This window comes from Dermacentor andersoni, chromosome 8, assembly GCF_023375885.2.
Source record: "Dermacentor andersoni chromosome 8, qqDerAnde1_hic_scaffold, whole genome shotgun sequence".
NCBI classification, from domain to species: Eukaryota; Metazoa; Arthropoda; class Arachnida; order Ixodida; family Ixodidae; genus Dermacentor; species Dermacentor andersoni.
Window position 1 is genome coordinate 8,255,506 of NC_092821.1, and position 26,933 is coordinate 8,282,438.

The 26,933-nt window shown below is 44.4% G+C and overlaps 1 protein-coding gene and 1 non-coding gene across 2 annotated transcripts in view; both read right to left on the bottom strand.

The window, feature by feature from the left end:
* The window catches only part of LOC126526674 (uncharacterized), a 424,404-nt gene extending 407,754 nt beyond the window's left edge, over positions 1–16,650 (bottom strand). Inside the window, exon 1 of the mRNA XM_050174536.2 lies at positions 16,243–16,650. Coding sequence (XP_050030493.1) covers positions 16,243–16,354 — 112 coding nt within the window. The 5' untranslated portion in view covers positions 16,355–16,650. The remainder of the gene's footprint in view (positions 1–16,242) is intronic.
* Positions 9,998–10,070, bottom strand: TRNAS-AGA (transfer RNA serine (anticodon AGA)). The gene has a single exon. It is a non-coding gene; the product is annotated as a tRNA-Ser (tRNA).
* Positions 16,651–26,933: the final 10,283 nt, after the last annotated feature.

The following is a 26,933-nucleotide window of genomic DNA, read 5'->3' on the forward strand; positions in this document are numbered from 1 at the left end:
AACACGTACCTTCCGTTCAGCGTGCTAACACGAAGGAGCTAGCAATAAATCAAAATCCAGGTTTGGACGAGTTCGTGTATTGATAAGGTCTTCCAAGGCCAGTTACCATCAGTCCGCCCACACCCGTCCCGCCTTTGTGCGTTCGTTGCCTCGACCTTCTCGCGCTGCGTTTAGAAAGCCTGCTAGCAGAAAGCCGTACTCTCTCATTCGCGCATTATTGATAAACTCTGGTAGTAATCGTCGTCACGGAAGTGGTTAGAGCACAGCACTGTTGTTCTTGAGCGCTTCAAATTCTTTCGATTCACAGCAGTATCCCACTTAGCTGGAAGCTCCTTGTCTTGCGGGGAGTAACGGAACATCGTCGGGGCGTTTGGTGTTGGTGCAGCCGTAGGCTGCACACGACGCCGGCGTGATCGGCCCACCACTTCAATTGATGCTGCCCACGTCAGCTACCACTCTACGTACATACAAAGGAGTGCAGGCTCCAGCAAGGCAGATTATGACGGCACGCACGCAGAAACAAGCGTTGTCAGGCAAGTTCGCGGAAACTGCGAAGGAGCGGAACACCAGTGCTGACGTCACTACGCCGCGGTTTCCGGTCTCCGCTGGCATCGTCAGCCTCAGCAGCAGCGCGCGGCGCTCGATGTGGCGCGGAGCGACAGCGCAATTTTAACCGGCGATTACGTCTTTCCTAAGATAAAAATCACGCCCAAAATTTTACGTGCATGGTTTATGAGGTTGCCGCATCTGTATATGAGTGTCTTATTGATTTCGACAGACTCTTCAGCTTCCCTTTAACAAGTTTGCTTCTTCGTTCGACTGCAACCAACCATCCGTCGGTCGCACGACAAGTGTCTCTCATACCGCTCACATCGGTTCAGAACAGCCCTAATTGCCACAGCTTGCGTATTCTGTATCCGCAGAAGAGCGCCATGTTATCACGAAACAAGTGGACGGCACGATGCAGCGTGGTGTCATTCAGCTTTCTCTAGTCCTCATACAGTCATCGTGCAGAAGTTGACAAGTACAGGTATCTAGGCATTACGCTAAACAGCAAACTTGACTAGTCTACATATGTCCTTGACCCCACAGCATCGCCTTTAAGAAACCTGTGGGTCATAAAAAAAAAGACTGAAGAGGCACCCATCAGTATAAATCGCAGACTATGGTGGCTGTATAAGGTCGAAGCTTGAATGTGCCGCAGGGGTTTGGGACCCACTCTTCAGTAAAGACATCAAACAATTTGAGCGCGCACCGGAAAGCTGCGCGATTTATTCACGGCGAAATTTAAAAGCGACGACTCGCCAACTACTTTAATGCTACAAAATAAGATTCAAGCATCGGAAACATCCAGAAAGATTAGCCGATTGACACTACTTCATAAGTACATTTCTGTGAACTCCATGTAACTGTACCCGTTTGTCTGCGACTGACTTCCACCAGAATAACCAGATATACTATGCAACGTTCGTTAAATCCAGTTTTTCCAGGACTAACACGTACAGGTACAGCTTCTTTCCGCGAACCATTGAAAAGTGGAATTCTCTGCCTGACAGAATTGTTAGTTCCGATAGCTATGCAAAAGAGCGCAAACCTACTTTTGTCTTGGAAAGCTTTTCTTGTTTTTAGTTCTGTATGGTCAGATCTTTCATTTGTCATACATTGTCTGTTACTCACTTGTCACTTGGTTTACAATCCCTTCTACTTGGGCCGAAACATTGGCCTGCAGTATGTGTAAAAAAATAAAAAATAAATAATACTATTTCTCGTAAGTTTACAAATTGAAATCTTACCATATTGTCTAGAAATAGAGAAATATTGCACTCGTGACTTATTGTTATTATACCAAGAGGGCTGAAGACGCAGCACTGAACGTCAAAGTATTGCCTGGCCTAACTCCCCTAAGGAGATCTCCTCAGAGAAATGAAGCGTCGACATTTCCGCTTGAATATATTTGGTCTAAATAAACATTCTTATGTAACTTGCGGAAGATTATTAGCTTCAATTCCTGCCTCTTTATCATCCCCAATTACAACACATAATGGGAAAAGTAGGGATCCCACACAAATCTCTCACCTTCAACGCGCTTGTTACAATGGTAAAAGAGGGCAATACTAACAACGAAAAGGCAGCGAAGTTAATTAGAGGATATCTCTTAACTTGTACCGAGCGATGGTTAAGCGGAAAAAGGGCATGCCAGAATGGAAGCAAAAAAGAAGGAAGGGAAACGAAGGAAATATTTAAACAATGTAAAACTGTTAGCACTACAGTTTTACTGCGTGGGCAAAGTAACACAGTGTTAGACGATGGCTTAGAGAAGAATTTTTGAATGTGTACTTCTTTATCTATAAAATGGTCTGAAAATAGACTTTGTGAATTTTGACGGTGCGATGGCATTGTTTAAACCCGCAAATATCGGCGTTCTCAGCCAAGCTAGGCCCGCTGGAGGAACGCCCACTCACCAAAAGCAAAATTCTTTGACGCTGCCAGCCATGGATATCAGGGCGGGCTGCTAGAAATGCGTTGCTGATTTTCCTAAGATACACCGGATTGGGCGGTCGATTGTGCCTGTGAACCGTGTGGCGTTTTATATCTAAATGGACATTGATATTGTTTATTACAACAATGTGAAGACCTCGTATGTGTTACAAAGGCAGCTGCACACCACAGTTTCACAGGTGAGGAATTTTGTATGAGAGCAGGCCCGGAGCTATACCTGAACGCATATGTGTAAATATAAATCTCTGTGTATGAAGGGAGCCTATCTTAATGAGGGAAGACAAGGTGCGTAGTTAGCCTGGAAGCACGCAGCCTTAATGGCAGCCCATGCCGCTGCACAGTGCTTAAGAGGAAGCTTTAGCTCGGGCCCAACTCCGACGTGGCCTATTCAAATACATGTAAAACGCAAGAACGTTTTTATCAGATAACCCCTGGACCGATTTTGATGAAATTTGTTGCATTTGAAAGAGAAAGTTAAATTCGAATGACTGTTGGAAGCGGAATTTCGATTTAGGGCTTGAATTTTCTCAAAAATGATTTTCAAATATTTCACCGTTTGAAAAAAAATAGAAGCACGAAGTTTACAAATTCATAGCTCTGCATCAAGAACTGATATCGCGGTTCTGTAAACGGAATCCATTAGATCATTCAAAGCGGACAAATTCAATATGTCATTTTACATCTTACGTGAATTTGTTACGTTGGTTACAACGATTTTGCAAAAGGTGTATTTCCCTGTGATTAAATTTTTTTATATTCATGTGCGACATATCAATTTTGTCTGCTTTAGATGTACTACTAGATGCAATTCACAGAATTGTATTATCATTTTTCGTGGTTGAGTTACAGAGTTGTAAACTTGATAGTTCTGTTCTTTGAAAATTTTCGATTTCGCCAATTTTTAATTTAAAATTGACAACCTAACTCAAAAATTCGAGACAACCAGTCACTAGATTTTAAGTTTGTTTTTTAAATGCAACAAACCCCGTCAAATTTGGTGCAGTGGTTGCCGAGAAAAACGAATTCTCCTTTTACATGTATTTAGATAGGAGCACTCGAGCTAAAGCTTCCTCTTAATAGTGACACTGTAGTATATGTTCTTTTAGGCGGGTTGATTCATTGGGTGCGTATATTCTGGTTAGATCTAAATAAAGTTTCGGTTGGTGGACAGCGCTTGTGGCCTTGCTATAGCTTCTAGTTTTCTTTCTTACAATGACTTCAACGAGTAGTTCAGTTTGTCTAAGCTGTAGCACAAAGTCGCGAGCGCTTGTCCCTCGTAAATGTTCTTCTATTAGTCCGCGTCTTTGAAGCGCTGTTTTTTGTTCAAGTATGACTAAGGCTTTTTCCTCATGTTCCTTGATTTGTGGCATTACGCCTATATTGAATAGCAAAACTAATTTTCTGTTCAGTTGTACAGCAAGGAATATGCTGGCTATGATGGAATTGCAGATTCCTTTTGTTCATTTATTACAGACAGACGTCACGTAACAAGAAACTGAGTACATTTTGCATAAAATTATCCTTAAGTTCAGCCATGGATCGTTCAGCCTGGAAATTGCAGTCAATCGCGAGAAACCCAATTATGAAATTGCTTGTTAAATTTTCTTAACGCTTTATCCGTGATGATCGCTTGAAAACATACATATTCAAGTAGAACATTCTTTTTATGGAAGGAAAAAATAATCAAACTCAATTGTAGCACAAAGCTACAAAGCAAACCAATACCAGTTTCCCAGAAATAAAACTCGCGGTTAAAAAATATTCATTCTGGTTCGGCATTTCAACCCGCGACCAACACCTTTCCGGGGTGGTCGCTCTACCACGTGAGTTAACTCCTATGGGTCTCCTTCGTAGCTTTGTGCTAAAATTAAGCTGGATGGCAATTTTTCAATTGCTTGTACTTTCCTCAGCATTGCGGGCGTCAGAAGAACTAAGTTGTCAAATTATTTTTCTCGACACTCGCCTGTATAATATACTCTTGAACATTGCAAGCACTCAGTTTCAGTCTATTGGCAGAGTGAACTGTTTTTATTCTTCAAATAACATTAGTAGCAATCACAGTGAACACTTTCTATTTGAGCTTTACAAATCCTTCAATAGCATATTTCACTGTTATACAAGTGTGTGATCTACTGTGTGCTTGTTATGCTGACTGTTGTTTGTTGTATTTGTTGTAATCTATTCTCCATAGAAAGATAAGCATTGCAACAATATGCCTACTTCATTTCAAGTGTAGTCCCATAGGTGGAATATTTTGTTTTTCGTTTTCTGTCGCAGTCACGCAAACTTGACTACGCTGATCTAAGTGTATTGAATGATCATTAACCATAATTTTATTGATCGGTACATAGTAAACAAGTACATACTCGAAAATTTCAAAACTTACCTACCGTGGTGGATTAGTGGAAATCCATATTAGTGGCATTGCGCCGCTGACCTCGAGGTTGATAAGGAGTTTGGTCCCAACTGGTGGGTTCGGAATTCAGCTAGGGTGAAATGCAAGAACCCTGCAGTATTTAGGATAATGTGCACGCCAAATAACCTCAGCTGCTCTAAGTATTCCAGAGTCTCCTACTTCGGCGTGCCTAATTTATTATATTGTAATTTCGCTACATAAAAGTCAAAACTTCAGAATTTTTTTAATTACCGCCTCTAGACCCGCACTATGCCTATATCTAACCAGTCCTGAGTTGAAAAAAGAGAATGAAATGCAACCTACCGATGTATACAATACCTCTGCGTGCCCTTCATACTTTTCAATAAGCCATATCTTTTGGTGTTTACGTTAGGAAGTAGAAGTAGTTCCAAGTTGGCACTGATCTTCATACCTTGCTGGTGAAGTAGCGCACTGACACGGACACAGTGAAGACCCACAAGGAAAGACGACACTCGCTGCACTCGCAACTATTTTAAGGAAGGGAAATACTTTCGAGTGCAGCGAGTGTCGTCTTTTCTTGTGTGCCTTCACTGTGTCCGTGTCAGTGCGCTGCTTCACCAGCACGGTATAATCATTACTCACCAACTAGCCCAATTTTCCACTTTACTGAACTTTATTTCTATTACCTCGGGACCTGTTATATGTTCGAACAACTTCAAGTAATAAAGAAAATAGTTGCGAGTGCAGCGAGTGTCGTCTTTTCTTGTGTGTCTTCACTGTGTCCGTGTCAGTGCGCTGCTTCACCAGCAAGGTATGATGATTACTCACCAACTAGCCCAACTTTCCACTTTACTGGCACTGATCTTCTTACCATTTTAACAGCCTGCTGAAAATGGCAATCCTTACAATGTTTTCGTATACCTTTGCTAAAACTGCACTTTCACCACTTAACGACATGGAATCACTCATTCTTCTGCAAGCATAATTAGCCTCTAAGCATATTATTAGGCATAATGTAATAAGCCTCTAAGCACCTGAGAGGCTTATTATGCCTGCTAGCATAATAAGCCTCTAAGGTGTGCCACCTGCTTTGTTTTCTCGAAACTGTAATCTAAACAGCGGTTTAATGCACTTTTGCTCCCTTCCTCATGCCCGGAAACACAAGGCTTTATGTTCGCCTAAGGTAGACCCTAGAAAAATGGCATCATATGTACGGGTGCAACTGTAGCGAAATCTGCATTTTTCTCATTGATCACGGATGATACCTGCTCGTTCTTAGATTCTGCAATGGTGCCATTTGTTTGTAAACGTTTATTGTTTGCGTGCATATGCACGAAGTCGCGAGCTTGTCATTCTATTCCTTAACGGAGATGTGATTCTGTTTTTGCTTAAGTGTAGGACCTAATTTTCACTGGAAGAAATTAAATAACGCCTAAAATTATGCTACGCAGTTCCTCTTCCCAGTTTCTTAAATTAATAATTTACAATTTTGTTAACAGTACGAGTAAATTGGTATGGAGAGACCACATAAATGCGTAACGGAAAGCGCGTATGCATGGAATTTGTTCCAAAGTAAAAATATTTATCAAAAATGCTTGCACAAACTCCTGTAGGAGTTGTCTAAGTAAGCGTAAACACTCTGCCGATAGATCATCTCCACGCAGCCAAGAGTCATTTTCGATATTATGAAGGTTTATCCCTTCAGTATAAATTCTTATCAACCCTTATCGGACTATATCCAAGCCTTATCAGCCCTTATCACAATCAATCCGAACCTTATCAACCCTCATCCGCCTTTATCAATCTAATAGGACATAATCCGACCATCATTAACCGGTATCGGTCCCTATCAAGCTTATGGACTTGATCCTACTCTCATCAACCCTTATCGGTACTTATTAAGCTCATCAGAATCGCTCCTGCGATTATAAGACCGTATCGCTCTTTAGCACCTTATCAATCCACGTCAAGCATTTGTCAACCATGAAGACACCCATATAATCCCTTATCACTCCTTATCATCCTTATCGACTGCTTATTTGTCGGTGTTGCGTGACGCGAAGCGCATGACCCTTCAGGGATCAGTGGAGTTTCAGTCGATGAAGGAACGCCCCAGAGGAAGCCGCATCCTGCGACCGCTTAAACGCATGCACAATGTGCGGTTCACTGGCATTAAAATTTCGCACGTCTTCCTAATTTCTAGCTCGAAGTCTGCACTACATGTGGTCCTAGAGATGGCTTTTAGTACACAATCACAAAATCTTTCAAAAAAACCTTCATAAAAACAGTTCTCCTTTGACATTTGTTACTACCGCCAGTACCACACATTCATATGCTTCAAATATATTTACCGTCTGCGAGCGTGGGTGCTGATTGCAGTGAGTAAGACACTGGGCTTCTGAGCGTGGGGTAAAAGGCTCGACAGTCCCCACCGCCAAAGTGTCTCCTTTAGAATTTGTTTTGATACATTGATTTCTTATAGCAATTTGTCCTACCTAATGGACGGACAAGTTTCTGTATTGGGTAGGCATAGAAATGCTTACGCATTAATTAATGCCTGGTAAAATATTTGAAAAAAAAAGAACATTGCAGAGCTGCATATCGACATAGAGCCTTTACGAAACGCACAGGTCATTCAGACAATTCAAAAAATATTAACTTATTTTTTAAAATACTGGAAATAAAAAGAAAGATATCACCACACTAGAGCATGGATTGCTACTCTAAACTGATTTACTGCGGCAGCAGCACGCCCTCACAGCGGACCCCCTTCTCAAGAATAATTGGGTATTGGCAGTGAGGGGCACATCGCCTATATGTGCTGCTGGAATGTCTGTTCAGGTATCAAAATGCTGTCGCACAGGCCGCCATTCTGAGGGTCAGCAAGATGCACACATTACGCGCTAATTGACGAGCTTGAACATTCCGCTTTAGTTGAGTGCTGAGTGCCTTAGTAATGAGCATAGGCAAAAAAATGGTTTTACGCGTGGTGTGTAATGTTCAAAGAGTTGTTTGTTTATGCTTTCAATATATTTTCATTTTAATCAACTTCTGAGCTGCCAGAGTGGAACCTGTGCCGTAACTTCTTTAGCTCTTGACAGTGTTACACCTTCATCCAAGATCAAGGTGTAGCTGGTCGTTTACGCTAAAAATAAACAACCGCGTCACGCTGTAAGCTAGAAAGAACCCTGTCAGTTTAGGAAAGCGCTGATATCCGCCGTGGTTGCTCAGCGGCCATAGTGTTGGGCTGCTGAGCACGAGGTCGTGGGATAGAAAACCGGCCCCGGCGGCCGCATTTCGATGGATGAGAAAACACCCGTGTACTTTGAATTAGGTGCACGTTAAAGAAGTTAAACGTTTTCAATCCTAGTCTGGAAGGACGCGCTCTAATGATTGTCACACAGCATCTATTTCCTGGCATAATACTTGATAGGCAGCTACCCTCGGAACCCCACATGAAAAAAATCGAAAACGAGGTCAATGCGTTACTGACAGTACTTCGCAAGCTTGCAGCCACATCATGTGGCGGATCAGTATCGTCCATGCTGATTGTCTACAATGCATTAATATTGCAAAAAAATTGCGTATTCCGCGCCCATCTTACACGCACTTCCCGACGCGTCAGAATAGCGACTTGAAAGACTAGAGGACTACGCTATGTGTCTAGGAGTTCCACGAGTGATTTGTAGCTGTCTTGCAATAGCTGATGCTCTCCAACCACCATTTCCAGTTATGTGAACTATAGAAACACGCCGACATTATTTCCGTCTTCAAACACAACATCAAAACCACCCATTGGCTCTAGACATAATGAAACGATATACAAATTATTTTCATGAAGAAATTCGAGAAAATCTTCATATATTGCCTAGAAATGAATTTCGAACTTAGACGTCGAATACCCTCCATGGCTGCTTACACTTCCAAAAATCGAATTGTCAGTAGACGGAATATTCAGAAAAAGAGACATGTTCATTCAAGGTGCTAAACAACTAGTAGTTTAATAGATATGTACAGTATCCAGCATACGGATACCTCTATATAGATGGCTCCAGTACAGCAATCGCTTCCACTTCTGCATTCAATATACGGCACCTCAACAAACAAGAATCGTTTAAGTTATATTGTGCGACTTCGTCTACAACGGCTAAACTGTTGGCAATCCTATATGCGACAAAATTTATATTGTCAGTAGGAGATGCGCAAAATGGGGTAATATTCAGTGATTCACAGGCGGCTCTAACATCACTCTGCAGCACAAAAGGAAAACAATCAATGATAGTTTAATATACGAAACACTTAAAGACCTCAAGGAGGCTAGCCAAGCAAAGCATGAAATAGAATCCCAGTGGATACCAGCGCATTGTTATATTCCTGGAAAATCAGCAGCCGATGAAGTAGCACGACAAACACACCTGAAAGATAAAGCGGTTCCGCGCCCAATATCAAAGAATGAATTATGCTGTATTATAAGGACAACGTCTTTCAAAATGTGTAGAAATACGTGGTTTGCTCAGAATTCTAAAAGCTTGGATTGGCATCATATTTATCCGTTTATTGAATTAAAATTTATATTGTCATTAGACAGAAATATAGAAACCCTTTTTCATCGATTACCACTAGGCACTGCCTACACAAAAGATTTCTTACACAGGATTGGCCATGCAGAAACCCCCGAATGTGACAGTGGATTTGTAGGCGAAGATATACATCATCTTCTCCTAGATTGCCCACATCACGACACACGAAGTCGCCGACTTAGATCCACCCTAATTTCATGAGACCGCAGACTTTTCAGTTTAAAGAAACCTTTGGGTCCTTGGCCAACAACGACGTTGCAGAAGAGCGCTTTATAAGCACTATTGGCTTTTCTTGAAGAAAGCTGCATTGTTGGTCGTTCTTAAGGCTTTTATTATTTTTTTCATTTGAATGTCACTGTATATATGTATTAACCGAGAAGAGAGGGGGTAATCCAAGGGTCCTAATTTTTATTAGTCATATCATAAGAAGCCAACAAAGACTGACACCAAGGACAACATAGGGGAAATAATTACTTGTGCTCAAGAAACGAAAAAAAGAAAGAATAAAGCATTGGAAATTAAAGTGGATGAAAAAACAACTTGCCGCAGGTGGGAACCAAACCCACAACCTTCGCATTTCTCGTGCGATGCTCTACCAATTGAGCTACCGCGGTGCCGTTTGCCCATCCACTTTCTTGGGTATTTATGTGTCCTAGTGGAAGCCTGGGAATGTTAGCCAGCGCCACCATTTATATGCCTTAGCGGCGGACGTGGAACGTCCTTTTTTCCGCAGGCGTCACAAGAACGTGATCTTCTTGAGTGAAGGCAACTAGTCAACAAACTAACACATGCTATCTGAAGACATCAATGTTGCCGGATTCGAGACCCTCGTTATGTAATAAACGAAAAGATCGTTTCTTTATTTCATTTATTAAGCACAATAATATCCCTTATGCTGTCCTTGGTATCAGTGTTTGTTGGACGAGAAGACGACACCACAAGCGCTCACTGTGTCACACGTGTCAAAGGCACGTGATGGCACATCATGCGAAACACGCACTTCTTTGCACGCAAGATAATGATTGCATGTGCAAAAGCTCAAGTTCTTTTTTTTTTTTTTGCTAGTAACAAGGACGGCGTGCTAACGCATTAGTCACGAAGTCTGACAATCTCGGCTACCTCAATTATCTCCCGAACAAGCTGGTCATTGTGTTTTTTCAGCACTTCACAGCGTCTCAATTCTGCGGCACAAGCTTTAGAGGGGCAATCCCTAACGTGATACCCAGATTCCTGTTCACCCGCTCGACGCTAAGTTTATGTTCCTTTAGTTTTTCGTTTGTGCATCTTGAAGTTTGGCCTATATACCTTCTTCCACATTTCAAAGGTATTCAATAAACCAGGATGGAAAACCAACAATCCCAAGCTGCTATTATAGCAGTATATTTAGGTAACCAAACAAGTTTTCATAACACGAGACAACTTTGTTTACTGTGGCATGTCGCCTGTAAGTTATACCAGAGCACAAAATGCCGAAAGGCAAGAGAGCAGGTTTCCTCTTACAGCCGATTGCTGTATATTTGGAGACTGTTTAAAGTTGCATATATTTCGATTGCAACTCATAGCGTGGAAGAAGGGGAGGGTACTATTATAATAATTTTCCATGTGGCAGTCACACGAAGAAGGCCCCCTCATAGCGATATAAAACCCTGCCTTTTGCCTAGACATCTGGTATCGGTATTGCTAACGCAAGCAAAGTAGGAATCCAATTTTTCTTGCTCGTTAGACAATATCATACAATAGATGAAGTAATCATTTTAAATGCAGGACAAGTGACAGCAGCCACATTATGGGCCCTGAAAATGTCAAAGAAATGTTTCGCTGTATCTCACAAAACAATTATCTCAATTTCTTTTGGGGATTATTGCTCACATTGTTAATCTCATGCTAACAACCGGTGTTTTACCCGCAGAAACTTAAGATAGCACGGGCGACAGCTACATTTAAAGGTGGCCATAGAAATAATTTATCAAATTACCAACCGACATCGGTGCTCCCCTTTTTGTAGAAAATCTTTGAAAATGTGAATAACCATAGGCGGGTTTCTCTTCTTCACAAACACAAAATGTTGTGCAGAAGCCAAACAGGTTTTCAGAAGAACAGCTCAACTGAAAACTTGTAATGCTGTATTAAACATAGCATACTTACAAATATAGACAGAAGTTCACATTTCGTTTATTTCTAGATCTAAAGAAATCTTTTGACTCTATAAAGTACGATATTCTAGTGGATAAACGGTCTCGATACGGGTTTCGGAGAGTTGCACTAGAGCTCATGAAAAACTATTTGTATCACAACTAAAGAATTGTGCACATAAAATAGAACACATCATCAAAACTAAAGTTCACACGTGGAGTTGCACAGGGGTCAAGACTGGGACCATTTTTATTTCTTGTTTACATTAACGATATGGTAAACTGGCCGGCTTACGCCTGGATTAGCGAAAGGAATGTGTGCGCCTATCCCGGAGATATTTCCCTACCGGGGTTGCGTTCCAGGGGGAGGGTGGGTAAACAACCTTGCGTCTCTCTTAAGGCAAAATTGGCTGCAGCTTAACATAGCGAAAAGAAAGCATCTAACATTTCGTGCACTTAACAAATCACTAAGTAGGGAAATAGTTTTAACTTTGGAAGGGCAATTGATAACCACGGTTAAAGAACAAAAGTTTATTGGTGTTTGGTTCCAAGAGCACCCCTCATGTGGAATGTCGATACTAATAAATTAGCGGCCGAAATCTCCTGATCTATTGGATGCTTGCATAATATATATATGCACACTTAATACCTGACTGGCTGAAAGAAAACATATATAATTCAATATTCTACTCCATACTATCCTACGGAATTTTGGTATGGGGCACCACAGCAACAACTTGCAAGAGGGTAATTTTCTACAAAAAAAGGTATTGCGCATTTAGGAAAACTCTCAGGGTCGATGTTATGAACTACGGACATTACCATTATTTTTTTAAATACAGAATGATTCAAGCAACACACGTTTACGATTTTAAACTGCTGCAGTACACACATAACAATGCACTGTATATACACGAAAGCACTATTGAAGTTACTGACCATATGAGACTTAGGAGAAAACGGACACTAAAAACAAGGACCCATATGGTAAACAAACAACCACCTAGCATGTACTAACAATCCTAAATAAAATAGAAGATAATACTGATTTTAATACGACTAGAAATGTGTTCAAGTATCACGTGATGGAATTTCTGCTAACATAGTGTTTGAAAGAGTGAGTGTTGTAACATGAATATATTATAATTATCTTCTTTTCTTTTTTACGCGGATACATATATCTTCGTGATCATATGCTGCATTTTAGGGTACCATGCACAGTGCGTGAATATCTGACATCATGTGTGCTCGCTCACTACCAACGAACCGCCGCTAAATAAAACGCCATTTATGTTGTGGCTACACGGACCCGTATTCAAGTGTACTCAAGATCAAAAATAAACATCCAATTCCATTCAATGGCACAAGAGTGAACAAACCTATTTTTCGCGTTTGATTGCAACATTATGATTGAATGCATGTAGTGAAGGAATGAAAAATTCGTGGGGCTGCAACATTTATATGGGGCGGATTACGAGCGAAGCTGCTTAGGCTTCATACGTGGGATGCATACATTATGAAATCACATATTTAAGTGTGGCAGCACACTACGACGACACAAGTGCCGCCACGGTAACCGCACCTCCCATGCATCTGATGCAACCACTGCTGAAACCGCGCCGGCACCTCTGACGTGCGTGACGTTATAGCCACAGAATACCAGGCAACATGCACAGGCGCCATCGCCACACTCTTTCCCTGTCTTATTATTCTTAAAGGAAGATTTAAAACAAATAATGGCCATGAAAGTCTACACTAAGTGCACTTTGTTATATATAGTGTTTCTCCTACAACGCTGAATTTATGAGGTTATATTTGTAGCCAAGATAACAAACTTATTTTTCGAAGTTGACGTAGTGCTTGAAGCGTGCTTCACCTCCGCAGCGGGTCTGCCCGGTATTGCACAATCTCCGAGATCGGTCCGCGCATTCCTGTCCGCGCCCCGTGATACGGATGTAAGCCGGCCAGGCTACGGACACCCCCCTCCACCTCTGTGAATGCATGCCCGGTATTACACTATCTCCCGGATCGACGCACCCATTCCTGTCGCCAACAAGCACGTAACCCAGCCAGTGTGCACCTCCGGTTGTCCTCCTTGGAAAGGGATGCAGGGATGCATGCCTAAAGCTAAAAATCTTGCGGTACAAAATGTTTAAAATTCTATTACCTTTGAACTCATTCTAGAAGACAAAGATTCTACAAAGCAGGAGCAAGATTGCGGCGGGTGTGAAAACGTTCCTATTCACCTCTGCCGAGCATTCAGTGGCTCGGGAAGACAGTGGAACCGGCTCTCACCAAACTAGTCACGTCGAAGCTTTTGCGCTATAGTGAGCGTGGCATCACTACGAAATGAGTTGGTTCAGGTGTCTGTCAGGAATGCCTGGTTGCGGGGTTTTAAGAGTTTGAGCTGGGCCCCGCTGTCAGTTCTGATTGAAGTGCCGTTCAGCATTACAACGAGTAAATCAATTAAAATTTTACTGGTACAAGATGACACACCGTGAAAGCAGTGAAATTGCACGCGGCGTCTTTCAGCTAACTTGCGCGAAGCGTCAAAAATTACATGTGCGTGTGGCCATAATTGAAGCAAATTACTACTGTTCACTGTCTTCCGTAGAATTACAAAGTATTTTGCTAAGTTTAGCTTAGACTATTATTAACAATAATCATTTACCCATAATCTGACGCAGCTAGTTACACATTTTCAGGAGTCTTCTTCAATATGGAAAGAACTGATGTATGCAGTTATGATTGTTGGTTAGAATATAAGAGATGCAACAGAACATAGAAAGTAGGATAAACCACTAAACCAGAGAGCAAGCCTTCGTGATTAAAAACACGCGTTGTTCTTATTAGGTAATCATTGACTTAACTTATCAATCCCTTCTAAACAGTCCTAGGAACGCAAATAATTTTGATGTTATGGTAGCTAATAGAAATTAAATTACCCGTTGCAATTAATATAGTTTAATTATGTGAATTTCCAGTATGGCTTAAGCTTTGATGGATAGTGTATCGCGTCTCAGAAAAGTTGAAGAAATTATTTTTTATAACGTTTGAATTAAAGTAATAGGTGGTATTGAGTAGCTTTCTGTGGGCTCAGACTAGGTATAGTGCTGGAAAGGCTATAACATAGACTCACTAGGTAGCAGAGCAATGTTTAGCAACTGATCGATGCTGGGTTTGTCGCAGCATTTAGTTGGACTTTATTGAGTGATCTTAAGGACACAACTACAAAAAGAGAGTTGCAATTAACCTCCAGATGAGACTAGGGAGTACCTCTATTTACGTATGGAGCATGTTCCAGCAAGTATACGTCAACGAAACATTAGCCAGTTGCCCAACTTTGTTGACACCAATGATTTCAGATTGACCAAAGCTTGGTTCAACATGATCCCATAATAGACCACCAATCGATGCCACATACCGCTGCAAATCTAAAACTCATGGCACAGATACTGCCCGTAGAGCATCATATAACTTTGCGCAAGACAGCAGGAAATCTGCAGTTGAACAGGGATGCGTATCAACAAATCTTATGCAATGACTTCGGGAAACTTAAACTGAATGCGAAAATACATGTCCCTCACATATTGACATTTGAGCAGAAAGAAACTAGACGTATAATTGCTGCTGGTCCACATTTGCATTAGCACCACATTTGCTACCACATTAGCACCACATTTGCTAGAATGTCACTTTGTCAGAAATTAAAGTTCGTACTGCTCTCATTTAAAGAAGTTCTGCAGAAGCCCGCAAGGTGGAGGAAGATTCATGCAAGGGAAAATTGTCATTACTGTCATCTTTAGGCGAATCGATGAAACACCTAATGACGACGTCCTATTTCAACTCTTCCTAGAAAAGTAGTGCAACAAACATCAAAAGCCAAGACTGTTTTGATCGGCGACTTTGATCAGCCTGAACGACAGACGATAAATAAAAATTTGTATTTTGCTTTACTAAAATGTATGTGCTAGGCAACTTGGTGGCACAGTCCTGATTTATGTTCATCTGGATAGTGCTACTTGTTGTACAGCAGTGCGATGCTATACAATTCTGTTTATTCAAAGAGCTGCGAAACACTACAATCCTGCTCCGTCATCCCGCGGGTTCATCCGACTTGTGGCGGTGCGATTTTTTCCCGCTGTGTGAAACTACAGCTGAAGGAAAATCTACTGGAAGGTGTGGCACGACTCCAAACTGCTGTGACTAACCCACCATACAGCGTCCCGGTAAGATTTCTCTGCTTATTCTATGACCTAAACAAACGGTGATAGCTTTGAGTTGACAGCCGATGGAACCACTTTCATAAGCGCTAGAAAGTTTTTTTTTGTTTTATAAGTAGAATACTTAAGTAGCTGCAAACTTAATCTTGGCACTTTCCTGACAAAGGTTGAGCATGTGGCACGACCTCGCCTGGCAATTATTCTCTTCAAGAGCCAACGAAGACTCCTCGGTGCAGTTTACGCTTTGAAAGCTGGACCAAGATGACGATTTCGAGTTTTCTTTTACGTTTTAATTGCTTTTCAACAGGACATTGATGACACAAGAAAAACACACAAATTGTCCATCGTTTATATCCCACCAGATTTTGTACTGACAACGTAACATTGGCCACACGCAAGTTGGAAACACTCACCAGTTAGAAATAACTCACCATTGCGGCCGCTCAAAACGTGCGGAGTCCAGGGCAGGATGAGTGCAAGCAGCAAGTGGCACTCGATGAGAAGCCGAACACTGCTCCTCCGAGAGAGCCGGTGGTGCTCCATTTGGTCGGCTCCTCGATCTCACTCGGCTCGCTTAGCGAAAACGTGTCGCGCTGAAGCGTTTGGCCGCACGGTCACTGCACGACGGCACGTCGGCCAAGTTCACTGCCTCCGAGCTGGCATTTTTCGATGACGCGCACCGACGGCAGCGCAACCGGAGCCCCTCCTTCCCACAGATTAATCAGGAGGGCTCAGCTTCGCAGTCGCGCGTGGCGAGTTGACGCCGTATGGGGATGCACCCTATGGCGGCGCTGCGCAGGGGACAGAGAACGCGGCTCTCCACCGCGGCTCGCCGAACGACGCTTGGGGAGAGATGCGAGTCTCCTACAGTCGCCGTGGTGGGGCGCTACGGTAGGCGTTCCTTGGGCATTGGGAAGGGACGGACGAAAGAGGGAGAGTGAGCGCGTCGATCCACAGCTGTCGCGAGGATCGCTGAAAAGAGGCGGCAGGGATGGGGAGACGCGCGTGCGCAGTTTACTGGCGCGAGCAGTCACGTGACCACGCAGGCGCTCTGAGAGCGCCATCGTGGGGCAGGATTGTGAAGTTGAAACGCATTCTCGCCTTTCTTTCTCCCTTTTTTTGTTTTGCTCCGGCGGTCCATCCGGGCAAACTTGCGATAGCTTGCTGGGCGGGGAACGTTGGTTCATAGGAGAAAGGGAAGCCAGATCTCCCGCACTGGTTTCCCGCGATACTTGCGCGAGTAGGTTTATGTCCCGGCGTGTGGCGGAGAAGCGCACTCTGGCCTGTCTTTCCGTTCAAACTGAAAAGGACATGCCGATATAACTGGTCGGGCTGTCGTTCCCGTTCAAATTGCACTGTCGACGCTAAGGCTGGTGCTGTTTAATTTGATACGACCGAGAGCTGCAAGTACAATAGCAGCAATTATAAAAATGACAACGCGCTCCATGCACGAAAACAGGTGACACGCACGGGACAAGAAAAAGTAGACTAAACGAGCTAGCAGCTAGCGTCCGCTGAGGGTCGCAGTTCTTTACTTTTTTTTGCGCAAATACAAAACCGACGTTTGCAAATAAATCACAGGCTTGCTCGCTTCTCCATACGTTCGTTTACCAACTCGGCGTAAACTTCAGATAGAGCACAGTCCGGGCAAAATTGAGGCTCGCAACGCACGCCATACTTTTTACTTTCTTTACCGTGATTCCCTTGGCCTCGCCCTAGCGATTTGTTCGACGGGGTTGACTGGAAGTTTCGAAGCATTTCCAGCGAATCGTTTTCGAAGGAGGCTTGTTTAGTTTCACCCTAGATAAAACGAAATCGTGCACGTCTAATGGTTGACGAGAAATGGCTCCATTGAAGATGAAGCTGCATCCTCCGGAGGGAAAGGCAAAATGCGGAGAGCAGAAAATGGGGAAGCGGAATCTTTTTAGAGTGGACAATCGGTTCGGTTGCGACCGTGCTTACAGAAATTGGTTTCAATTTTCCTTGTCCCTCGTGGCGGCTGGAAGTGATTGCCAGCTGGAACTGTTGGTCCTAAAGAAAGGAATGGATGACAAAACTTGCAAACCAAGATAAAGATACCTAAATGTTTCGTACAGAGGGGTGTTTACAATAATTCTTTGGTAGCGTCAACAGAGGCTGTTTTAATATTGCAGGACGCAGCTTGAAAGAAGAGGAATATGATTCTTCTGTCTGTGAGACCTTCTGGTATTGACAGTAAAATTTGGTGGTGGGCTTACTTAAGAGTGGCTCCTCGAAACGAAAGAGTGACGGCATTTCTTTCGCAGCTAGCGCAAGGCAAATTTGGCTTTATTATAATATCTAAATAGAAGAAAGCAGACTTGATCAATGTATTTACGTGGCATTCGTTTCAACTTTGTCGGCACCGCCATCTTCGAGGGATGCCATATTCAGCACCTAATGCCTCTATACTAGCAAGTATACCTCAGCTGCGTTTATATGTCACACATACTAGATTATAATTCAACAGTGTCTTTTAGAAATGACATCAATTCTAACCTGAAATCGGTATGTCATTGGAGCCTGAAGTCAGCCGCGGCCCAAGTAAACGGCGATTACTTTAGCATTCTCATACAGGCTAAGCCTGACTTTCGCCATGAACACGACTTACTTCTGCAACCTTCATACGCCGCAATAACTAATAATTCGCTGCTTCATTCTGCGCTATGTTTCGCTACCTCATGTTACCATTTGTGATCGTTCACAATCGATAAGAGACGGAAAAGCAGCACGTAATAGTCAAGAGGAAAACAAGATACAAATGCACATACCTGGCACTAAAAAAAACAAAAAAAAACAACTGTATATTCTATGTTTTTTGGTCATCTTTTTTTTGACACAGCAGAAGGGCTCACCGCACACTTTAAGCAATAAATATTTTATCGTATTTACAAAGCAACAATCGGACAACTATAGTATTCCACGCGTTTGTAACATCTTAAGCAGATTAGGAAATTCATAAGGTTAGCGAGCACCTGTCCTTGAATATATATTTTTCTACCTCTGTACATTCTTACTTTAACTGTATAATTCAATCTTTCGTGATTCCTGGGCTGTTCGGGATTCTAACATGGGCTTACAAGCAAGATCATTGCAGTTCATTGTAAGTCGCACTCCCTTTTCATTATTTACCTCATATTTCTTTCACGCAACATGTCGCTCGCAATGTAAATAAGAGGAGGAGGAGGAGGAGGAGTCCGAAACCCCTTAGAAGGTAGGAGCCGACGCGGGCCGCTCCCACGTCGGGGTTTGACAGCAACGCATAAAACTGACGACGCTTTAGAGACACCTCGTAAAAAAAAAGAAACCTCCCATACACTCAATATGCTTCGTTTGGTGTTAGATTACATAGAAGAGTTAAGTGCTGGGCTAGTTGGTGATCTTGCATACTAAAAAAGATTTTGTACCAAAAACAACACACACAAGAAAGACGACGACACCACAGAGCATTACATAGTTCACTGCAATGGCATGTGAAGGAACAATTCAGCACGTCTGTCATAACTTTTTAGGTGTGCTCAAAGCACCATTGCATTAAAGGAATTAACCCAATTACTTTTACATTGTGTGATAATATCTAAACGTAATAGCGCCCTGATATATTTTCTTTCTCTGTTGCAGTTGGTGTCCGTGCGAGCTCTGCTACGACGCACAAGCCCCTGGCCAAATCTGCGAAGCATGGAAGTCCATGTATGTGGCAAAGATATTTCACCAGAAGAGTTAACCGCCAAGTTAACCACCCGTTGCCCAGACGAGCAGTGGGGCCGAAAACTATCCCAAGAACAACAACCTAGGACGCACGACTCGCTCTCGCTATAGACCCAAGCAGCAAGTTAGAACTTAGGTTCTCAAGGCCGGGCGCATGCTCCCACTACCAGCAAATGAGATCAAGATCATCGTCAGACCCAACGGAGCACTCAATATTTCCAAAGTCGGCAGCCCTACAGTGACTGCAGCTATTCTTCAAGCAACGCAACTTGGCTCAGAAGACAGTCAAAACGACACAATATGCTCGAACAAGCAGCAATATATCATGGTGATCAGCACGCCCAGCCCGCAAAATGCGGACCGGTACGTAAGAATCAAGTCCATCCAAGTCAACGGGGTAACCTACGAGGTCAGCGCGTACGAAGCCGCCCCAGATAATACTACCAAAGGAGTCATCAGAGGCATCCCTCTGACTGATAACGCCAGACAAGTCGATGCTAACATCATAAATGATCGTAATCCTCTAGCCCTGGCCGCAAAGTGAATCGTTCCACCACGACCATCGTCATTGCCTTCCACCAACCTAACGTACCATACATGGTTCGGTATGGCGCAACACTAATCCCATGCTCCCTGTACCGCAAGGAGATCTATATCTGTTACCACTGCGGCCGTCTCGGGCACCGCATGGACGTTTGCCCGTTCCCTAATAACAAGATCTGCCGGGGCTGCGGAGCTCGCAATCCAGATCAAGATCATCAGAGTACACCCAAGTGCACGCTGTGTGGTGGACCCCATCCCACAGCGGACAAAGCTTGTACTGCCAGGTACAAAACGCCGTACGTTATACGAAGACGCCTCGGAGAACGCCGAGTAGCACAGCATTCAGCCCTTCAATCAGAAGATTTCCCGTCCATGGAGACCAAGCACCGGTCCCGGTCCCGCTCCCTCTCCAGACCGAGGTCGGACCGAGGTCGTTCCAGATGAAGATCCACGTCGACTCCAGGAGCCAGATATACCTCAGAAAAGCTGAGCTTCGCAAAGGCCCTGACGGGCGTCTCGCGAGAGGGTCACGTAAAATCCTCCCCACTGCCTAAACCCAACACAGACAACACAGATATCGAACACCTTGAGAAAGAAAACGCAGTTATGCGTGATTTAATGCAAAAGCTTACCCAGGAGGTTCACAGCCTCAAACAACCCAAAACCCAACCCACACCCAACACCCCAGAGCCCGCTACCAACAGCCAAACCAAAGAACTCTCAAGACCAGCCCCAAAAATGCGAGCCCTCCAAGAAGGAGCTCAGGGCCAAGTACGCTCCGAAGTCAAGGATACGCTCGTAACACTCCAAAGCACGGTGGAGACTTTACAGAATTCTCTAGTAGCCCTTATGCGCAGAGTCACTGCCATGGAAGCTAATATTCAAACCCTTTTCACTAAAACCGCTTCCACCGCTCAAGCTGTAGCCATGGACACCACAGGAACGGTCCCCGCCACCCTGCCACCTGTGGCATCCCCTATCCTTCATCATGGCCCACACTAACACTGACACAACATTGTGGCAGTGGAACTGCTGAGGTTACCTCCACAAACAACTCGTTCTCCGTCAACACATCCGTACTACTTCATGTCAACCCGACGTAATCTTAGTCCAGGAAACGCGGGATACTCCGGTCAACTTTCCGGGAGAGAGAGAGAGAGAGAAACAACTTTATTCGGTCCACTATAGACGTAAGCAAGCTCCACGTCACCTGGCTAGGCCCACTCGGGGACCATCAGGTGAAACCTGACGGCCCTCTCGCGAGCCCTCTGGACTGCCAGGATTTGAGAGGTGTGATCCTGGGCTTTAATTAACTTCATCATTTCCTCTTGAGTGAAAGGGGGACCGGCAGAGGCGCAGCCCCACAGGACATGTTCGAAGTCCGCATAATCACCACACAGAGGGAAATCAACCTTTCTCTGCGAACAACGCTCCACACGGAATCTCCACACTCCTTCGAAAAAGAATTACCGCAATCGAACACAATCTCAATGATCGGCGCATCGAACACCTCTTCATTGAGCTCATCCCTCACAGAAAACGAAAGGAAGGAATATTTATCCTCAATATCTACAATACTCTATCTCAACGCCATAGCCGATTTCTAGCCCTATTCAAAAAGGCCCTTAACATCGCAGGCAGCAGCCCCCTTAACATCGGAGTTGACTTCAAACTCCCGCAGACAGGATGGGGTTACAGACACAGCTCTGCTGCAGGTCGTAACTTATGGCAAGACTCCCATGATCTCAGGCTTACACTCATTACTGACCCAGCCTTCCCCATTTGCCTCGGCACATCTACTGAACTAGACATGACACCAGACCTCACTTTCACCAAAAACGCAGACAACGCCCATTGGCGCAACACCCAGCACGACCTCGGGAGTGCTCACTCTATCATCGAAATTACTCTCCCACACTTAGCAGCCGTTATGAGAAGAACAAGAGACTTTACTTTGACGGACTGGGATGCGTTCCGTAAACGCCGTGTAACAGCAACGACGTACACTCCCATTACCAACAAATAATCATGGTCATGCGACCTACTGCCTGATACTAAATCGGCTACCCGCATTATCGCGCATGGACAGTAGACTCGCCCACCTTATCGAGGCCAAATCATCCATCCTTTCTAGATGGAAGGGACACGGCTCAATAGAAGACTCAGAAGGAAGGTCGCACTTCTCAACAAGGAAATTGAAACACTTCGCCGCGTTCTAAGTCACCAGAAATGGACAGAGCTCTGTCACTCTCTAGCCAGAAACTTCACCACCCCCGCTCGTGGAAAATCCTCAAACATTTTATTGATAGCAACACCACCCGCTCATATCAACAAGATCGCCTCACCAAGCTTTTATTCATAGAAAGCAAGACGCATGGCCAGGACCACGTTGAGAATAGCTTATGTCAATGGTAAATCTCATCTTGGCCCACTCAACCTCACGGGCCATACACAGGGACCTCCAAACCTGCCCTTGATGAAGATTTCAGCGTGGCAGAGATTCATGCTGCCGTGCATAAGCTGAACAGCCGTTTGGCGCCAGGCCCAGATGGTGTTACGAATAAAACACTAAGAAATCTAGAGGACCCCTCGGTGCAACAGCTCACCGAATACATCAACAACTGCTGGCGCCTGGGATCCATTCCCCCGACATGGAAAGCGGCCAAAGTAATTCTCATCCCCAAACCCGGTAAGCTATCTAGCCTCGCCAATCTCCGGCCCACATCGCTAACTTCATGTGTAGGCAAGGTCATAGAGCACGCACTCCTAACCCGTGTAAACCCTCACCTCGAAGACACATGTGCTTACCCCCACTCGATAATTGGCTTTAGACAGCATCTTTCCACCCATGATGCTATGCTCCAACTTCAGCATCAAATCCTAGATGGCAAATCCCGTCACACGAAGCTGATCTTGGGACTCGACCTCGAGCGTGCCTTAGATAACATAAGGCACTCCACCATCCTCGAACGCATCTCCTTGCTCCAACCTTGGAGAACGCACTTACAACTACGTAAGAGACTTTCTATCCAATCGGAAGGCCTTCCTGCCGGTCGGAGACATTCGATCGAAGGAACTCTCCCCCGGCAGCACGGGCATACCGCAAGGCTCTGTCATTTCCCCAATACTGTTTAATCTGGTTATGCTCGGATTAGCACAAGAACTACAAAAACTCGACAGCATTGAGCCCACCATATACGCCGACGACATTACAATCTGGGCTGCAAAGGGCAGTGTCGGCCAAATCGAAACTGCCCTACAAGACGCCATTGACGTAGTAGAAAATTATCTTGAAGGCACGGGACTCCGCTGTTCCCCTGAAAAGTCTCAGCTTCTCATATACCGCCCCACACTCCGTGGACGCCCCCCGCGGGGCTCCACGAATAAACGCCAGCACAAGGAAATAGAGCTGAATCTGAGGCATGGCAGACCTATACCCGTGGTCCCTAGCATCCGCGTTCTTCGTATGACCATAGAATCCAACGGAGCTAACTCTAAGGCTATCTCCAAGATCCTTCGACAGACCGCTAATATATCCATACTGCTGAAACGAGTGACCAACCGGCGAGGGTGTATGAAGGAAGAAAACCTCATCCGCCTTGTCCAATCTTTTATCGTCTGTCACATCACTTACGTTGCGCCCTTTCTCAACTGGTACAAAGGTGAAAAGACTAAACTGGACATCATCATCAGAGGAGCCTATAAGCAGGCCTTAGGACTACCCAACCACACCAGCACGGAACTTCTACTACAATTAGGTATCCACAACACGCTAGACGAGTTAATCGAAGCCCGACGTCGATCTCAACTAGAGCGGCTTACCCTCACGGAAACGAGCCGCAGCATTCTAAACAAGCTTATTATCACCTACCACCGTCAACATGGAGACAAACACGCAATGCCATGCGACATTCAGCAATGGATACACGCCGACCTTATTCCGAAAAACATGCACCTAGACTACAACAAAGAACGGAGGAAGGCACGAGCTACCTTTCTCATCAAAGCCTATGCCAACAATGCGGGCGTCACCTTCGTCTACGCAGGTGAGTACCAAGATGGACTGCACTTTGCGGGGTTACCACAGCAAGCGGCTTGCTCCGACATGCTGCCAGCATGGTTACCAGAAATCCGAGACTGCCCAGAAAGTGGCCATCACCCTGGCCACTCTTGACCCAGCCTGTCACACCATAATGAGCGATTCTCGCGCAGCAATCAACAACTACATCAAAGATTGAATTTCTCAGCAATCACCCCGTATCTTACGACAAGCCATGCATTCGTCTGAAAATCAAATCACCGTCGTCTGGATCCCAGCACACGCCGGCGTTGTCCACCCGCACCTCACCAACCTCAACGAGGTTACACACTCCGTAGCACGAGGACTAGTGAACCGTACCAGAGACCGTGCAGGTGCACCCGCAGGACGCGAACGCCTTACAAAATGCAGCGACCTTGTGAAGTCATTTTACCTCGCAAGAAGAACCTTCCCAACCCCTCACCGCAAGTTAAACAGGGCACAGTCAACCACCCTTCGCCTGTTACAGGCGAATACATACCCGTCCCTCACACGCTTTCACACTACATACCCCGACATCTATTCGAGCCAGACGTGCAACGTCTGTGAAACTGAATCGGCAACACTCGCCCACATGCTATGGGAGTGCAAACATCAATACCCAGACCTTAATTCCGTGACCCTCTCGTCAAGATGGCACGCCGACCTACGCAGCTCGCATCTCGACGACCAACTCTGGGCGACCCAGCAGGCCTACGAAGCGGCGAAGAGGCAAGGCCTCAACGTCCCATCGTGGGAGGCCTAGGCCCAGCCGACTGAACTGCTGGTGCTCATTAAAGTTTGCTCTCCCTCTCTCTCTCTGTTGCAGTTACTGGAACGTTATTCACAGTCTGAACTGTTTTAAAACTCTCTTGCTGCCAATGTAAGCAAATATTTCAGATAATAGGTGTGCGAATTTATCTATCTTCATCATCCTCATCATCATCATCAGACTCTCCCAGCGATCTCCAATTACCCCTGATCTACGCCAACCGATTCCAACTAGCACCCGCGAATTTCATAATTTCATCGTTCCACCTTGTCCTCTGCAGTCCTCGACTGCGTTTCCTTTCTCTTGGTACCCATTCTGTAATCCTAAAGGTCCAACAGGTATCGAACCGTCGCGTTACATGAGCTGCCCTGTTCCATTTATTTCTCTTAATGTCAATTAGCATATCCGCCATACCGATTTGCTCTCTGGTCCAAACCGCTCTTTTTCTCTCTCTTAAGGTTATGCCTAGCAATCTTTGCGCAGCCCTTAACTGGTTTGAAGTAGTAACTTAGCGCAAATAAAAACACGGGGAACAAGAAACACGGACAAGGACAAGCGCTATCTTTCTTGTTCCCGTGTTTCAAATTTCAAATGTGGACAAACAACTAGCCCAACAATCAACTCTCCTTAACTGGTTCTCAAACTTCTTGGTCAGTCTCCAAGAATCCGCCCCAAATGTCAGCACAGTTAAAAGGCACTGATTGTACACCTTCTTTTTCAATGATAATGGTAAGCTTCCAGTCAGGAGCTGAGAATGCCTGCGGTGTGCGAACTGAGCAATGTTTATTCTTCTATGAGTTTCCTTATTATGATCAGGGTCCCCTGCGATTAATTGACCCTAGGTAAACGTAATCCTTGACGCACTCTAGAAGCTGACTGGCGGTCTTGAACTGTTGTTCCCTTGCCCGGCTATTCATCAATACCTTTGTCTTCTGTATATTAATCTTCAACCCCTTTCACAATATCTCTGTTAGGGTCCTCAACTATTTGTTGTTATTCGGTTGCATTGTTGCTGAATAGAACAATGTCATCGGCAAACCGAAGGCTGCTGAGATATTCCCCGTCCATCATTACTCCAAAGCCTTCCCAGTTTATTAGCTTGAATACTGCTTCTAAGGAGGCAGTGGAGAGCATTGAATAGATTTTGTCTCCCTGGTTACCCATTTTTTATAGTTATCTTCCTACTTTTCTTGTGTAAAATTAAGATAGCTGTGGAACTTCTGTAGATATTTTCCAAGGTATTTACGTAAGCGATCTGTACTCCTTCATTACGTGATGCCTCTGTGACTGTTGGTATCTCTACTGGATGAAATTCTTTTTCATATCTATGAAAGCCACATAGAGAGGTTTGTTGTACTCTGCGGATTTCTCGATAACCTGAATGATGACCTGGATGTGATCCATTACAAATCATCCCTAGCTGAAGCCAGCCTGTTGCAGTGTTGCCCTTATTCTATTGGAGATTGTTTTGTTAAATATTTTATATTTTCACGTGGTAGTGACAGTTAAGAAGGCAGCAAAACTGTGATTAACGAAACGAGCGTTTTATTGGGCCAACTTCTGCCCTCAAAAACATGCTACACTCAAAGAACAACGGTAGCGGCGATCAACGGGTCACCTGATCTGACCAACGGGTCACCACACTTTTTTTGGCTCGGGTCATTCTCTGAATAATCAATGAAGGAAGAATTTTGGCGAACCCATCTCACGACAACATCCGATGGCAATACGACAATACAGCGACGCAGCATATTTGCGCCGTCGAAACGAGGTATGTACGAGTCGTGTTCTGCGGCGGCACTTCTCTTTTGCACCTCGGATGGGTGGGTGGATGCTATGAGCGTCGGCTTTGGAATGGGGTGGAGGGTTGCCCCACCAAACTCTTGTTATTATATTGCTTAATGTCCTACCTATGTAAAATAAACAGAAAAAATGATGAATTCGCATAACCAAACTTTGTGAACTTCTATTGGGAGCTTTGTTTTTGCACGCCGCCGTTTGTCGTTTCCCTACTTTTTTCCATC